We start from the raw sequence: 17754 nt of genomic DNA on the forward strand, positions 1-17754 counted from the left end.
GTAACGTACCAAGTAAAACTCAGACTTTGGAATTTCTTTAGTTGGATTTTTCTCGGAATTTTTTTGGATATTTCTCACCGCACGGATTTGTTGCGACTGTACTTGAACTTGGCCGGTAGACTGTGACGTCGATATGTTGAGAGGCGAAACTCGCATAACAGGTTTGTTGACTATTCCTCCAGTCGACGTGACAACGTTGCCGATAACTTTGTTGACCGGCATCGACGACAAGCCCGGCCTGTGCTTTTGCGGAAGAACATGCAACCTCTGACCGCTCGGCGTTATAACTGGGAAAGAAACTGAAAATACATAACATGCTTAAAGATGACACTTATTTTTCACGATATGGTTCATTGTGATGTATCCTTACGAGCATTTGACGTCTGATTTGGATTCGTTAGGATAAGGTGATTGCCAGTTGACGTCTGAACCAAGCGAGCAAAACTGGCTTTTTCGCCCTGTTTTACCGTGTAAATTAATTTCTGAGTTCCATCTTTGGTGTTTTCTGTACCGACGTTGATTTTGTGCGTACTAATATTCGCCGATGTTGGTGTTGCTGATGCAGTTCCATGCACACTTTGAGGAACCGTTTGTACTGGAATTGCTACAATCATAAGTTGTAAGATTTAAATTATAAGCCATTAGATTATTCGTTCAAACGATGTATACTCAGCATTAGAATGCTCATTTGATTATATAAGTTTAAAAATGAACAAGTTGGTTCGAGTACGTTTGATCTCGCACTACTGCAAAAGCGTTTGCAACAATACAATCACTGATCGATAGTGCTTTCGAATTTCACACATTCATAGCGTACTATATTACCTTTAACGCCACCCTGATGTGGAACCAACTGAAGAGAGAAACCTTGCATTTGCTGTCCACCAGCCACTTTTAACGTTACACCTACGGAAAAAATTTTGTTATGTTTATAATTTTAACGTTGTTAATACTAAGACACAAGTATGATTGTTCAAATTACCTTGGCCAGTAGGAGTTTGACTGTTTGCAGATCTCACTAAGGGCGACGTCCCTACTCGAGGAGTCGGTAAAATACCAGGAAAACTTTTCATTTTCATCTGTTGCGCATTTTGTTGTGGGGCAGTATTTGCTTTGCTCACTTGATTCGACAACCGAACATGGATTTTTATCTTCCCTGATGGACACCTTGGAGGAGGCTCTGGGTAACTGTCAATCTCTTCGATAAGTTTTCTCGGTGTTTTTAACTTCTTCAGTCTGTGAGCCACAAATGCAGTGACGGTAAATTCTAGGTCAACGAGGTGCAGGTTCAAGCAGGAAAGGTTAATGTGCTGAAAATTGCGACACATGTTATTTGCTTTATAACACATTTGCATACAAGTTGTTTTACTCAATAATTTGTAAAATTAAATTTGTCCTATTGGTTTTATTGTATCAAAGCGCCCTTGAACTAAACAAATTGTATCATTTAGTTTTACAATGCTTTGAATCAATTTTCCCATGCTTTTCGAGACTGTTCCACATAGAACTCGTAGAATCAGTGGATTAGTTAACATGGGATTTCCGATTTATTGAAGGGCTAACCAAGGACAAAGTGCATTCGAATGAAATGATCTCTTGACGTGATGTTTACCTTGAAAGGATCGTAGTCAAGAGCGCTCCATGCCAAAGATGCGGTGTAAAAATCGATTCCATCCATTTGAAATGGCGAAACTGTCGGTCGCACTTCAAACAGATTTGGGTGATTGCACACTTTGCGCAGTTGCATAAGAACGTTCATGACACTCAGCAAGTTTCCGCTAGCTAAGGTCTCTTTCGTTCTGAAATGTAGAACGAGATTATTGAGCGACGTACATTTATAACGCAATAAGACGTACGAATGTGAAATGAATATTACTCACTTTGCTCTTGACATGAAATCATCATACAGATACCTTTGTCGCTTCGATAGTCTGCAAACCACGACATGCTCGTATTTTTTTGGTAACTGTTTTTCTACCTCACATTTTAACCTCCTTAATAGAAATGGTCGTAAAACCTACAAATATTTGTATATATTGTATATATAACAACAGAGAATTCATTAAAGGTTGCTTATTGAAAAATGTTTCTTTAGACAGGATACACACGCTGTATTATTTCCACTTTCAACGCATGAGTTTTTATAAAGAAGGTTTAGTTTATCGCCAATAAATATAAAAACGAATACAGTTGCAGAGACGTACAGTATCGTTGTCGGTGGCGAAATCAAATTTGGCAAAGCTATAGAATATCACTACTAACCTTGTGGAGACGTCTAATGATGTTTTCGTTGTATTCGCTATTCCCTTCGATCATGCCAGTTACAGGATTGCTAAACCATTCTTTGAACTCTCGATGCGACTGGAAAACATTTGGCATGAGGAAATGCATTAGAGACCACAACTCCATCAGATTGTTCTGTAAGGGAGTTCCGGTCAACAACAGTCGCCTTTGCGTTTGAAAGTTTAACAACAACTGCCACCTCTGAGATTTAAAATTTTTAATATTCTGTGCTTCGTCCAAAATGAGGTACTTCCATTTTTTTCTTCTGAAGCTTTGATGATCTTGTATCACAAGTTTGTATGACGTGATGCATACGTGAAAAGCGTTTGGTTTCGTCCATCCCATTCGTTTTTGTTTCCTCTCTTTTTGAGAACCGTAATAAGTCAAGATTTTAAAACCAGGACACCACTTTTTGCACTCCATTTCCCAGTTAAGCATCACAGACGTCGGTACTATAATTAAATGTGGACCCCAGTTGCCTTTTTCGCAAGCCAAATGCGCTAAGAGAGCTATTGTCTGGATTGTTTTACCCAAACCCATTTCGTCGGCAAGAATACCATTTAATTTTCGTTCGTACATCGTGACGAGCCAATCCAATCCGATATGTTGATATTCACGCAAAGAGTGTTTTAATAAAAATGGAATCTTGGTCACGACCTAAAAATACATTTGATTGCTAGTTATGTACGTTTTGGAAAAAACTAAAAAAAACAAAACAAAAAAAACATTTCTATCATGAAATTTGTAGCAATCACAATTTCTTAACAAATTAGATTTTCATCAAATTTGTATTACATGGTGATTGCACGTCTTTCTACCTTCCTGAAATAGTAGTTTGATATTCATAATGCACAAACTCTTTGGATGAGAAGGTATAAAAACAAAATTTGAAATTTACAATCGCCAAAGGAACTTTTACATCAACAATTACTTTCTTTGTATACTAAATTAGCAATTGCAATAAATTAATATATTCATATATTCGACAATTTTTTTTTTTTTTCATCAATATATTCGGCAAATATTGTGATTAGATAGGGATTGAGACCGGAACCAAATGTTGCTAGGTTACAGGTTCGTTCCTCTAATACACAATTCACTGATTAAAATATATAACTAATAATCAAATAACTCAAGTTGTAGAGCTTAAAATTTTTTACAACTCACACTGGTAGTCAGAAGGGTATTTCCTTTTGGCTGTATACTTTCGGCTATAGCTGCGACCGAATCCATTTCATTTTGTTTCTCAGACGTCTCATTCAAACTTTTATTTTCATCGGATATATCTTCGAGTAACGACTTCAAACCAATAGTGGTATCATCATCACTTTGAGTTTGGGAATTATTTTGTACGTCATCTTCGTCCTCTGTTTCGTTCTCAGATTCCGAATCGTCTTCTTCATCTTCATCTTTTCCCGATTCTATGAATAAATTGTCTTTAGTTTAACTTGCGCAAGAATGAGATTGTCTTTAACATTATGGTAGTATTAGTAAATCAGACAAATGCCTCGAACAAGCTATCATGAGGAAGCCTTCAATGATCGGTAATTTATCATCATGTTCATTAAAGAATATCTGTTTCAAAAATAAAGTTTTATTAAAAAATTATGTGTACCTTCATCACTGTCCTCAAGCTCCATAGTAGTTTCAGAAGTAGCACCGTATTTTTCCATTAATTGTTCAATTGACATTTCATTTTCAGCCTGGGATTAAAATCATAATTAGAAATCTAATATCGTTTGAGTTCTGCTAATAACAATCGAAAATTTAAATGAAAATTTAAAAATGATTATTCAGAGCCGGTGGGATGATAAATCGGGCTTTTAATTTCAATGAGTTTCAATAAAAAGTTTAAATTAAATAATGTTCGGGTTATCAACTCATGGGCTCTGAACGACTCTGGCGTTTGAACGAAGAGTTATCACTTACATTCAACTCGTCGATTTCTTGCTTGTGATCAATGTTCTTTTCAGATTGTTCTTGCTTTTGAATGGTGTCTTCGTCATCAGAAGATAACTCTGAAGCCAGTGTAAAGTCTGTATCTTTTGTTCCATCACTTTCTTCTTCCACGACTTCCCTTAGTTCAGGAGATAAACTCATATCTCTTTCTTCAAGATAATTAGGCGGCAGTTCTCTAAGAAAGTCTTCTAAAGGAAGTTCCGATTCCTTTTTTAGAAGTTCTACTTCTTCTTTGTGATTCGATTTTATTTCTTCTTCTGCCTTTGCTATCGTTTCTTCATCATCATCCGAATCTTGATTTGGCTTGAAATCGTCTATATAGTAAACAAAATTAAGTGTACAGCAAACTGTTCGTGATATTAAAAAAAGGAGAAACTTTGATGACCAAACGAAACACACCATCGGAATGCTTTTCAGCCGGTAGGGGAGAAGATATTCGAGAACTGTGTATCGACGCTGGCGTACTCTGGTTACCTTCGGTTTTGTTTAAGCCTTCCGTTAACCACGTTGAATATTTCTCGGTTTGATCAACGATAAAATTCAAGTGTTGATCCAGCGCTTTCTTCCGTTTTTCTTCTAGCCTAGTTTGTTGCTTATATTCTACCAACTGCAACACATAATTTATGCATAAATTCGAGAGTTATAGCAACAATAATTCGTAGAATTAATTTTATAGCAATGTATCTAGATCAATATTCAACCAAATCTGAACCAAGATGGTTTACGAATCATTTTTTAGATTTTTTATGTTCCCACAACGAGCACACAGTTACAACACTGAAATTTGCAAATGCCGGCTTATTGTGTGGGGTAATTAAAAACAATTTATTGAAAGTTCAAAATTTAGTGATAATAGTAATGACCTTTTCAACATTAGCCCAAAACGTTTTAATTTCTTTCGCAATGAAGCCAGCAATCTTCTTTAACCTGAGTTCTTCCAACTTCTCAGCCTTCTGAGCTTGTAAAGCTTTTTCTTGGAAGTATTTTTGGACCATCCGTGCGCATTTTTTCGCTGCTGACTTTTTCCATTTTCTTTCTTGCGCGAAATCTGTTGAGAGCCACACCATTTCTTCCAGCAGATAGTCCCAATGAGTTTTCGGTCGAGGAGGTTCTTGAACTTTGGGTAACCTTTTTTCCGACCATAAGCCTTCCCTTTGTAATTCTGCGATCCTCTGCATGACATAAGCCTCCTGTCAATGAGAAAATCATTAATTCAATTCAAAGCGCTACAATCGTAAAATATTTAAAAACTCGGAATTGAAATGATTAGTTGATGCTCAAAACATTTCATGAGCACTGGGTATGAAAAAGAGAACTCGCCTGTTTGGCTTTTTCGACAATTTGTTCTTGATTACTGACAGTATCACAGGAAGATGACGCTATCGACGAAGGAGATAATTTTACAAGTTTAACTACGGGTTGAGCAGACGAAATCGGAGGAGTGCCAAGAAGCTTATCTGCTGGATTAGACGTTGGTGTCTTGTCCGATACAGGATTATTTGCTGTCGCTGTATTGGACTTGGGCGAATCAATAACGACTGGTGTGCTACCTGTAAAAATAATTTTAATTCACACACTTTATAATTGATGACTTATACATGCTTTTTAACGAAATTGAAGACCACTTGTATTGCAACACGAAAAGCCGAGACCTGTACTTTTTTTAATGCTCTACAATGGAGAAATTATAGCTTTGCTTATCTATTTATTTTAGAGAATTTACATTCAAGTTTTAATAGAAACATAGACTCTCATATCAACATTAATAACATACACCAATTTCTTAGCTATCTTAGATTAAAATGTTTCAAAGCACCCTTAGGACAAACAATTAGTAGTGTTGTTTAGCCTTACACAAATGCTTGATTTTTTTTTCCCCTATATTAGGTAAAACTGTTCCATGATAATCAGCTGGAATCAGCATAACCAATAATACGGGATTCTTCAAGTTAAAATTAAAGAATTATGAATGAATTGTCATAAGAAATAAAAAAAAGTTGAAGTGATCTCTGCGTAGTAGGAAACTATGACACCAAGTACTAACAGAACAATCTTTAAGTGTCCTTGCATGATGCAGTTTTGGGTGCCTAGATACACTACCAAAAGTATCAAGTGCTACTAAAATGATTTGGACTCAAAAATTAAGCAAAAGATAAGTATGGCAAAATCATATTGACTAATGATAAATGAACAAAAAATGTTTTTATAAATAGTAAAAAGTATTTTTTTTTTACTACACAAGTGACATGATAAACAAAATTGCATTGATACATAAACTCTTATAAAGTTAACGCATTAACAGTTATAGTAACAAAAAAAGTCATAACATCCACAATGACAACACAAAGATTAATTCATAGAATTAAGAAGCCTACATTACATCGACAATTAAGTACAGTAATCACCTATGACAAGGACAGGTGCTTCAGTAGAAGTGGTAGTAGTGGGTGAAGGGTGAGCTGTGACTGGTGAAGACTGAATTGCTGCTCTGAAGGCAAAGATCATGCCATGTCTGCCGCCTTGTGGCCGACCAGGTACTTGCCCTAAATTATTTATCCCAAGTGAGGTTAGCTTAGATAAAACCATCCCTACTTGAATGATATGTGTTAAAAATGTGCTAATTCCATTTTCAAATGAAATTAAAGGGAAGCCCAATGTTGTGCAGCAATGATTTATCCTATTTAATTTAATCATTTTCATCAAACGTCATTTAATCAAAAGGTTGCTCCAACAATCTATTTATATACTCTCAAGGTTGTGCAAGTGTTTACGAATACTGTGCAAATTAAAATAAAACATTGCTGTAGACAGAATCACAGGAGAGGGAAAAAAAAAGCATATTATCAGTAAATAATTAAGCCACGAAGTGCGTAGAAGGGAATCTTCAAGTTTTGTTAGTAAAAAAATACCAATGATTGTGGAAAATGACAAAGTACGTGACTCTTGGGCCTCTTGATCAGTCAACATAAACATCAAACGAAATTGCTAGGTTATACATCCTTTTCATAGATAGACCAAAAAAAATTTCAACTTCAACAGAGAGAGAGAGGGAGAAAAAAAAATAACCAAAAAGAAAATTTGTATACTCAAGTAAGTTATTAAAGTATCGAGCAAAGAAACTCACCTTGCTGACTGAGCTGCGCGACGGCCGGGGGCAAGGTCGTCGAGACAGCGACGGGCGTCCCTCCAGAGAGTGCGACCTCGGCACCGCCTTGGTCATCGCTCACCATCGGCGTCGAGCTCGTCGCCACAGTTACCACGGTTACAGTCGTGGCTGCGGGTTTGCCGCTACCGTTGTTGCTGCTGTTGCCACTACTGTTACCACCACTGTTACTGCTGCTGCAATCGCTCGTCGACGGATTGATGGCTGTCGACGACTGCACGGCAGCGGTCATAGCTGTGCTGCTGCTGCTGCTGCTCGACGCGCCGGCAACGGCAGCGACGGTAGACGACGAAGTGGTCGCGACTGTTGCTACTGTTGCCGCTGTGGTGGCCGGTTGCTGCTGCGGTTGCGGCTCTGATTCCGAAGATGCAGCTGATGGCGTAGTTGTCGTCGCCACTGTTGTCGCAGCAGCGCTCGTCGTTTGCGACGTTACGGTGGCAGCAGCGGCGCGGGCGGTGGCGATAGTAGTAGTAGCAGCAGCTGCAACAGCAGCAGTCGTAGTAGGAGTGGCGATGGTCTCCTTCTGCTGTTCTTCCGCACCCCCCGCAACCTCCTGCGGTTCCAGTTGATGCTGCTTGAGAAAACTCAGGTAACGGGGCGTGGGCGGGCGCTCTTTCCAGGCCAAGAAATCTAATATGTTGCCGCTGTTGTGCAGGAAGTAATATTCGCTCAGATTCTCGTTGTACTTGTCGCGAATGGCGTTCAATCGGCGGAGCTTGTGCTCGATTATACGACGTCGGTAGCCCATCACGTCGGCGGGCGGCTCATGTTGATGCTGGCCTGCGGGACGCTCCGGGGTACTGACTCCTCCATCTGTCACGCGCCTCTTCTTAGCGGGCGGCTGCTGTTGCGACGATGACAACGAGGGGGACGGTGACTGTTGTTGTTGTTGTTGTTGTTGTTGTTGTGGCTGCTGCTGCGGTTGACTGGTTGTAGGCGCTGAAGGACGCTGAAGCATGTTTGCAATCGAAGTACGCACCAGCTTGGGTGACGTCGTCAACACGAGCTTGCTCTGGTGGCCAGGAGCCGGGGTGGCGCCGGCCACCCCGACAGGGCTCGCAGTGGTAACGTTGACGACACCGACGCGCGGCGTCGCACCCGATAAATTAATGATGCGGGTGAGGCCAATCGGCTGGCCTGATGTCCCGCTTCTGGGAAGTACCTGCAAGATAATTAGCACACCCAGGGAGTCAGTTGTTGGTGTTACAGCCACGGGACGGTAATTAAGCGTATACGGGCAAAGCTGAAATACTAATGGGGAATTGGGAGGGTTTTTTCTTTCTTCATCAGACAAATGCCTCAACTTTCATCAGAAAGATCGACGTGAATGGTACATTCAGCTTCTCTTTCAATTTCGGTAGAGTTTAACATCATCGAAGATCGAAAACGTTAGAGATTGTATTGCAGTTTTGACGCTATACCTTAGCATTGTGGTATAATATTTACGTGATAGAAAGAATCATTAGAATTTGCGGTACAGTTAACGTTTTTACGTTAATATTATTTTATCTGTAAAGTTTGATGGCTTTAAGAGGGTTAGAGCGAAAAACAAATTTCTGACGACGGTCCTCAAAAAATTACAATATGTTATTATGCTAACAACATATTAAAATTCAAGGAACCGTAGCGTCACAGTTTTTGAGAAAAAAAATAGCAAACTTAGAATCTTATGAGTACGTCGTTGCGACATTTACATTTTTACCAATAACTTGGAAAATTTTTTTTTCAATTCTTTAAAAAAACTACTATCTTATTGTAAATAACAATTATAATAACATATCCGAATTCGAGGAAGCTTGACGACACGGTTTGAAAAACACTTTACTTAAAATTTTGACCAAAATGCCATTGGTATATCTATATATAGCAGACGAGAAATAAAATATTTTGCGCGTAAATTCAATTTTGAAGTGTTAATTTTTTATTTTTCTCGCCTATTAGTAAGCTTCTGCTGAACGATATGGAATAACTCGCATGATTTATCAAGAATAATGATAAAAATCACCAATTTTCAATTTAAACTAACTTTTGAGACTGACTGTACCGCTCTAACTCCCTTCAAGTGAAGCCTCAATAGTATTGGCTACTGACAGCTGGCTTACATTTGATTGGCCATTGCCTCAAAAGAGCGATAATTTTTACTGTACTTCTTTATCTTAACTTTCGTGATGTTATTGATTTAGACGAATTATGTAGTTTTTAGAGTGGAAAATTTAAAAAAATTAAATTTCGAGGCAAACAAGTTAAAAAATAAATTAAATGAGTAGGATTTACACTTGGATAGGGATAAACCATTCTTTGATGTAATTTTTCGAAAAATTTATAAAAAAAGTATTAGTATTTGATGAAAATTTGGGGATTAGCAGATGAAACACGCAGGCGGCAGCCCCCTAGTGCTTATAGACAAAATTTTTTTTAAATCTCTAACTAAATTTATTGCAACAACATCAAACAACCTATATTCTCGGTGGTCTAAATTACTGCACCAATTTAATGGATGATTTATATTATTACAATAAACAAATTCACACAGAGAGTACTCGGAAATGAGATTTTCATAAGTTACTGTCGGGTCATAGGTAGGTTGGTATCCATATTTACTAACAGAGCTCTGTTCATAACCATTATGCAAAAATACAAGGTGTTGCGTTGCGCATCCATTTTGATTAACGAATCAGGAGCGGTCGCATCGCGCCGACATGTTTGTCTGCGAATTTTGAAAACTTTTAAAATACAAAGCACACAATCATCAGAAAACTTATGAAACAATATGTATATTTTTTAACATTTCTATTTCAGTTAATTCAGTAATTAAATGCACATTCCGGCATTATTTACACTGAAGAAAATTGAATCAATAGGTTAAGAATAACCAGCTAGCGTGTATATATATACATACAGGTACACATATATAATCAATTTGAGGTGAGGTGCGTGGGAGAGGTTTGGCTACTTAGATTGATTTGCACAGGCTCTTCGTCGCTGGAGTAGTCGCATCTCTACTCGAATTAGGTCACTACGATCCGCAAAGTCAGCATAGAAGGCGTCCAGTAGCTAAGAGAAAAATGGCGTCACATTGACTAAAATGTACTATTCGTGATCTAACCCGAGCGTGACACATATGATGTCACTTAAGTAAGTCCACATAATGGTATATTGTCGTCACTTATAGTAATAGGGTGTCAGTGACGCCATTTTCCACTTAGCTACAGTACGCCATCTATGCTGAGTGTTGCAATTTTGGGGCAATTTTTAGTTTAAGACAGTTTTGGGCCCTTAGTGTAGTGGTGCTGTTGAGTGAGTGCGCAGTGCTCAGGGATCCGACTTTGGGGATGTTCGTTTGGTGTCTACAGTAGTAACTGCCTAGTAAGTTGGAGAACACGTGATTTTACAGGAAAATATCAGCTGTTCGTAATCTGAACGATATCTTACTTCACGAGATCTCTAATTTACTGGACAGGGTTATTGGAGACACCAAACGAACATACCTTTGCAGGTGATAACTATCTTTGAAGGTTAGTGCGAGAGAGAAGACTTTAAGCCTTTTGGGTTGGAAATGGGTGCGCATGTCTCGTTATTTAACGTTTAAGGGGGTTATCGTGATATTTCATTTTGTTTAGAATTATAAAAAAAAAAAATTATGAGACACGTTATTTCATCACTACACATAAAATAATAAAATTTTAGAGAAACTAGCTTTTTAGTTAAAAAAAAAAAAAGAAACTCCAAGTTTTTTTTGTTATACACGGGCTCTTATGGGAAGGTCGTCACGAGCTCACTGCTAAAGATACGTATTTTCATGTAACTTGATAAATTTTCTTTAGATTTTTGTAAAAAACTAATGTTGAAGCTGGCTATATTAAGAAGTACTGTCCCAAATTTCAGAAGGCTTAGCTTTATAGTTTGGAAGATGTAATGAAAAGGAGTACATTTTGCCAAATATTTTACGAAAACGAAGCAAACAGATTACTAGACCCGAGCTGCGCATGCACGAGTACATGCACTCATAAATATCCATCGTTACGGGAAGAGAAGGGTGTACAATCAGATTGGATCTTGATACATCACAATTTTAACGCGTATTGTACCACGATAACCTATTTAAACTATTTACAAGATTAGAAAATTGACAAAACTCAGTCTAACGGAGCCACCTAGAATAGAAGGTATTTACTGGCGCATGCGTACCTACAGAAATAGTTTACCCAGCTAGAAAAAAATGAATATTTCAAACTTTTCTTTTAATATTATCTCAATTGAAGTGGTTAACACTGTTTTTCAGAACTTGATGAATTTTTTAGCAACAAAAAAAAAAAAATGCATGGCTATAACTTTGAATTTTTTAGGTTCATCATCTGTACTTCCAAGTTATGGTCGATTTGGTGACGACTTCTATAAAACTACGTGTTAAAGTGGCAAGTTTTTAGTAGCAATTTTCTAAAAAATAACTGAATTCAGAAAACTTTTATAACATTATTTTTTAATTTCAAAAGTTATTTCATTTTACTAAAAACTATCCAAGCCACCTTTAATAAAATCTGAATCTTGACGCTTGTTTTTTAAAGAGATTATAATAAAATTGGTAATTTTTTATCAGTTCTCGTCTCCAAGGCATTATCTTAATGTCTTGAAACTCAACAGTGAGAGCTTGGGTACTTGAATTAACTTGAAGTAAGCTACAGCATTTTGTAAGATGATAGAATTTTCTTTAAATGTCACTAGTTTGACAAATTAATTCATAAATGTTGTGAATTAGGAAGTAACGTGTACTCTACTTCTGGAAATTTATCACGCGAGTACGTCTACATTCTGCTTTGAGGATAAAAAATATTTTTTATAAATATAATTATTATTGTGTGGTTTTTATTTTATTTTACACACTTGAATAACAGTTATAAAAAAAATTAAGCAAGAATTTGATATTTTTAGACTGTTTAGAGCGATAGAAAATACGGGATTAGGCAGTAATTACAAAATGATTTATAGCTGTTCAGATAGTCTAAACAATGATTAAAAAGAATTTTTTAGAAAGAAAAGGACCTAGAGCATTTAAATTAATAGATTTAGCTCAACAATTTATAGGCTCTCAGAATTAATTCGAGAATAATGTTATTTCCCAGCTAAACGTCTCAGATTATTGGGTGTTATCAATGTGCAAAGTCGTTTAATAATTTGGCTCATTAATTTCTTACTTTAAAGTAAAATAAAATTTTATGTACATTGGTAAGTAATGCAGACTGCCTGCCGCACGGAGAATTATTGTCCTTGTAAAACACCGTTTTCAAACTAGCGTCATCTTAACTGTACATGCTATACTTGAGTCCGATGAACGACATTTAAATTTTGAGTGCATATAAAGAACATGTATACACGATGTACGGGAACATTGATCCTATGAGCTTACATCCAAAATCTCGATGTACGCCGCCGGATGCACCTTAAATCTCATTGTATGTATATCTACACCCAAGTTGTACATGTGTACATACATGTATCTATTTAGCATAGTCTCTTTATCTTTTTACTATCAATAAAAAATACACAGAATATTTTTTTATTTATAATAATTTCATTTATGTTGTGCTAAATTTATTATATATATATATATATATATATATATATATATACACACACATTGGTACACTAATGAAAGAATGTATATACCATCGATGTTATGATTATATAGTTGAGTAAATACACATGATTTTTTAATAATTTCTCGAGGAGGTGAACTAACGTACACATCACGTTAATACACAAGAAAAAATCACACCGATCAGCAATAACACGAGTCGTCAACTGGCACAATTAACCTAACTTATCTTACGTGTTTGTGTATCAATATATCTGATTATATGTTGACATCGAGCCTTGAGATGCATCTGGCAGCGTACACCGAGATTTTGGATGGAAGCTCGTAGGATCACTGTTCCCGTGCATCATATATAAATGTTCTTAATGTACACTCAAAATGTAGATGTCGTTCATCATACTTTACAGGTACAGTATGCGAATATAAATAAGTTGTAATTTATATACACACACCACACGCACACCCACAATAAAAATTCAACATATTGTTCATAGTTGCCATCATTATTATAAAATCCAACCATTTAAATATTCAGCTTTTATTGTAAAAAACTTTGTAATAAACAATTTAAAAATAATTTTATTGGTAGAATAAATTTGAAGCATATTGAAATGTATTTATAAAAAATTTTTTGGGACAATTACAGTTAAATAACGAATTACAAGTATTTTTTACAAGTAGGTTAGTTCCGACCTCCACCAGAAATCATAAAAGCTTGATTTTGACACAAATAGTTGGTATCGACTTAAAAGTAGATGATTGTTTTTGATGTACTGACAAGCAATTATCAGCTATAAAATGTTTATAAAAGTTTAATTTGAAAAACCAAAAAGTTTTAAATGGATCCGAGACAATTACAGCGGAATTACCTACATAAGTTTTTGAATTTTTGTTTTAGATAATTTTTTAAAGAATTATACAAATGAAAATCATGTGATTAACATAGACTCGTATGGGGCGTAACTTTTTGTCTTAATTATAGACAAAAATTTTTAAAAAATGCAAAGATATTGTTAAAAATCTACTTACGAATAAATTATTGTTAAATAGTTCAGTAAGAATTTGTTTTAGACCAGTTATAGAGCATTTTAAATAATGCTTACGTCAAACGTAAGTAAAATATTAATTTTGTTAGATGCAAGAAGGGATGCACGGTAAAGGGACCGAAGCTGCTCGGGCAGGGGAGACTACACTGAGAGAAGTGCACAGCTCATAGCAGCATGCCACGCCATCTATCTTGAGGTGATATCACGTTACAGCCACGCAAACTGCTTAGCAGACTCTATAGGAGTAAGTACTTATGACATGCACTCTTACAGCTATAATGGGAAAAAAGCAGCTTTGTGAAGAGTGACTATCATTGCTACTGTACATTCTATATGATATATTCGTGCTTCCGCGCTTGCTGATCATATTATTGTACCTGTGTTAAGGTTGTATCGTAACGTGCTTTTAATTTCTTTTTCTCATACTACTTAATTAAAAGTATTGACTGAGTATTAAATTTCATTTTACTTATTATCTTAAATCGATTCATTGTTATTATTATTTTTCATTTTTTTTATTTTACGAAGGTGAGTGAATTTATTGTTTAGAGTTAAAATGGAAAAAGATAAAAATCAACAGATCTTGAAACTGACGTGCAAATCATACTACAATTTGAGATACTAAAAAAGTGACATTCAGAAGATAATAATCTATCTAGTTATTTTATAAAAGATATATAAAATTCTTCCATTAAAAAAAAAATTGAATGATAACCTAAAAACCAAGTTTTAAGCAATGTTTTACAATGTGAGAACTGCAAATAGTTAGATACGACGTTTTTTTGATTATATAAAAGATTTATGTGATAGCAAAGCATCAAAAGGTCCTTCGGTTTCCAATAGTTTTCTTACTGACTTTTTCATCGGTAAATGTACTATTGAGAATTTCACAGTTTTATTAATGATTATTAATGAACTTATTGTCATTCAGAAATTTTATTTTTCAAAGTAGTCTTGATCACTACTTTTTCAGGTTTAAAACATAGTCCACAATTTTCATACATTTTAAAACGAATATCATCACTTTGAAACTGCTCAAATGGATCACTACATTTCGAAAGTGTATTTGATATCTCGAATGATACTTCTTCGCTTACGGCATTTTTTAAGGTTATTATTCGATTTCTTTAGAATGTGAGGATTGTACATATTTTTTATACAATTATTAAATACATTAATTATCTGCTGAATGTCACTTCTTCAGTATCTAAAATTGTGGTACAACTCGCACGTTAGTTTCAAGATGTGTTGATTCATATTTTCTTCCATTTTAACTCTAAACAACAAATTTACAAAATTAGCATTTTTTAATGTTTACTCTACACTTAGATTAACTTTAAACGTATGGTTACTTATATTAACCATAAACGTATGCCTTACCTCAGTGAAAAAAATAATAATAAATAAAAAAATTTGATTTGATCAACTTTGGACAATAAGTTCAATGTGATTCAATACTTCGTCAATACTTTCAATTAAGTAATTTAAGAAAAAGAAAGTAGAAGCATGTTACGATACAACCTTAACTCAGGTACAATAATACGATCAGCAAGCGCGGAAGCATGACTATATCATATAGAATGGACAGTAGCAATGATCGTCACTCTTCGCAAAGCTGCTTTTTTCCTATTGTAGCTGTAAGAGTGCATGTCATACTCCTATTGGGATTATGCCTCTACCACGTGACCTCAGTATATATATGTCTAATATAGATGCGAAAATAAAAAGGTCTTATGGGAGGAATCTTGTTTTCATTTTTTTTCGCACTTAAAAAGATATTGAGCTTAAAAAGATTGTTAATTCCATGTTACTGACATAATGAGAGTTACGTAGTTATTTTTTTCCTTTGGTGAATTCGTTCATGAAGGTTGAAACAGCGTTTTGAACGTGTACGCAGTGCCGTTTAACCCTACTTTGAGCTGTTTGTTTATCTCTGAGCATCAGCAGCAGTGGCGCAGCAGCAGCAACAGCTGAAACAAACAGCTTAAAGTAGGGTTAAACGGCAGTCCGTATACGTTCAAAACGCTGTTTCAACCTTCATGAACGAATTCACCAAAGGAAAAAAATAACTACGTAACTCTCATTATGTCAGTAACATGGAATTAACAACCTTTCAAAGCTCAATATCTTTTTAAGTGCGAAAAAAAAATAAAAACAAGATTCCTCCCATAAGACCTGTATTATTTCGCATCTATATTAGTCATATATATATACTGAGGTCACGTGGTAGAGGCATAATCCCAATAGAGTCTGCTAAGCAGTTTGCGTGGCTGTGACGTGATATCACCTCAAAATAGATGGCGTGGCATGCTGCTCCACAATGAGCTGTGAACTTCTCTCAGTGTACACGGAGGATTATTGTCCTAATAAAAGTCGATTCTTAAAATAGCGTCCTCGTTAATCAATGTGTTGTAACCAAAAAGTACGATGTATGACACAAACATTTCAAGTGCATGCAGCATCATAAAATTAAGGTGTATGTAAACGGTTATATTGCGTGCATACACTGCTAATCTCGATGTCACAATACATACACCAAAGTTTTCAGTGAACGCTCTTGCATTCACTGAAATTTCCAGTGTACGTTGAAGCGTTCACTGAAATTTCCAGTGTACGTTGAAGCGTTCACTGAAATTTCCAGTGTACGTTGAAGCGTTCACTGAAATTTCCAGTGTACGTTGAAGCGGTCACCCAAGTTGAGATTTTGTATCCATATACCATGATACAATGATACGTTAATAAAGTTATTGATACACGGGAAGTTTTTAGAAAGGGTTTGACTTTTCAATAAGTTGCAAGGTATAAAGTTTTAATGATGCGTTTGTGTAACCAGGAACGTTTGATACTCACAACCATATGATACGAGCCACATAACCTGTTAAGGGGGCTCCAGCGAGCACTGGTACCAACCCGAAAACTATTCGGTTAGTTGGTATCACTTCTGTGAGTATATATCTATATATACGTGTATATATAAGCGAGCACCATCATCTATATATATGATGTGTCCGTACCTATGGTAAACAAACAGCAGCTTCTGTCACGTACAGAGCGTTTTATTTAGAATTAGTTTTTTTGTGTTATAAAAAATGAAAGAAATCACACATCACTGTAAGAGTCATCAAGACTTGCAGGATGCTGAAATGATTTTGCAACAGCAAAAAAGAAATAAAAAAGTAATTGATGATAACAAACAAAAATTAATTGTATTAAAATGTATTATTAATGATAAGATAATTTATAAAATGGCCAAAGAATCGATATCAATAGAAGTATTAGTAGATGCATATAAAAAAGATCCTACAAATGGCATCATCTCATTATTATCTATGAGTGTAAATAATAAAGTAAGAGTTATTTCAAATAAAAAAATTATTGACGCAATTTTTGATAAAATAAAAAATAATTGCAGTTAAAATTTTTCAATGTTCTATTTTATTTAAAAAAAAAAAATATGTGTAAGTAATCCATAGGAGAATACGATTAAAAAAGAGTTACAAATGACATGAAACTTATGTAAGTACTTGCAGTGTAATTCTGAAATATTCAAAAGCGCGCGCCTTACAAACAACAAGATGGCATCCCGTCATGACCCTGCTAATTCAATGACTTGATCAATACTTTACAAAATATCTCAAATAATTCCAGGGTTACCTATATTTTTGAAGGTACCATCTGAAAGCTGAGATGTTTTTCTATAAAACAGTTAC

General features: G+C 35.5%; 1 protein-coding gene across 9 annotated transcripts in view; it reads right to left on the reverse strand.

The window, feature by feature from the left end:
- The window catches only part of dom (domino helicase), a 40066-nt gene that overhangs the window by 13563 nt on the left and 8749 nt on the right, over positions 1-17754 (reverse strand). For 6 of the 9 annotated variants that reach the window (XM_014354146.3, XM_014354145.3, XM_014354140.2 and 3 more), the window contains exons 3-17: positions 7367-8567; positions 6648-6785; positions 5563-5792; positions 5106-5432; positions 4642-4849; positions 4213-4556; positions 3899-3986; positions 3451-3704; positions 2263-2940; positions 1881-2017; positions 1613-1799; positions 983-1310; positions 826-906; positions 371-604; positions 10-299 (exon numbers count right to left, since the gene is read on the reverse strand). In XM_014354146.3, the coding sequence (XP_014209632.2) occupies positions 10-299; positions 371-604; positions 826-906; positions 983-1310; positions 1613-1799; positions 1881-2017; positions 2263-2940; positions 3451-3704; positions 3899-3986; positions 4213-4556; positions 4642-4849; positions 5106-5432; positions 5563-5792; positions 6648-6785; positions 7367-8567 (4725 nt within the window). Of the gene's footprint in view, positions 1-9; positions 300-370; positions 605-825; positions 907-982; positions 1311-1612; positions 1800-1880; positions 2018-2262; positions 2941-3450; positions 3705-3898; positions 4030-4212; positions 4557-4641; positions 4850-5105; positions 5433-5562; positions 5793-6647; positions 6786-7366; positions 8568-17754 lie in introns of those variants that run through there. The other 3 variants (XM_014354142.2, XM_014354143.2, XM_014354147.2) reach the window with 3 other exon arrangements.

The sequence above is a fragment of the Copidosoma floridanum genome, unplaced genomic scaffold (assembly GCF_036245765.1).
Source record: "Copidosoma floridanum isolate Cflo_tuat_1 unplaced genomic scaffold, Cflo_Japanese_pri ptg000040l, whole genome shotgun sequence".
NCBI classification, from domain to species: domain Eukaryota; kingdom Metazoa; phylum Arthropoda; class Insecta; order Hymenoptera; family Encyrtidae; genus Copidosoma; species Copidosoma floridanum.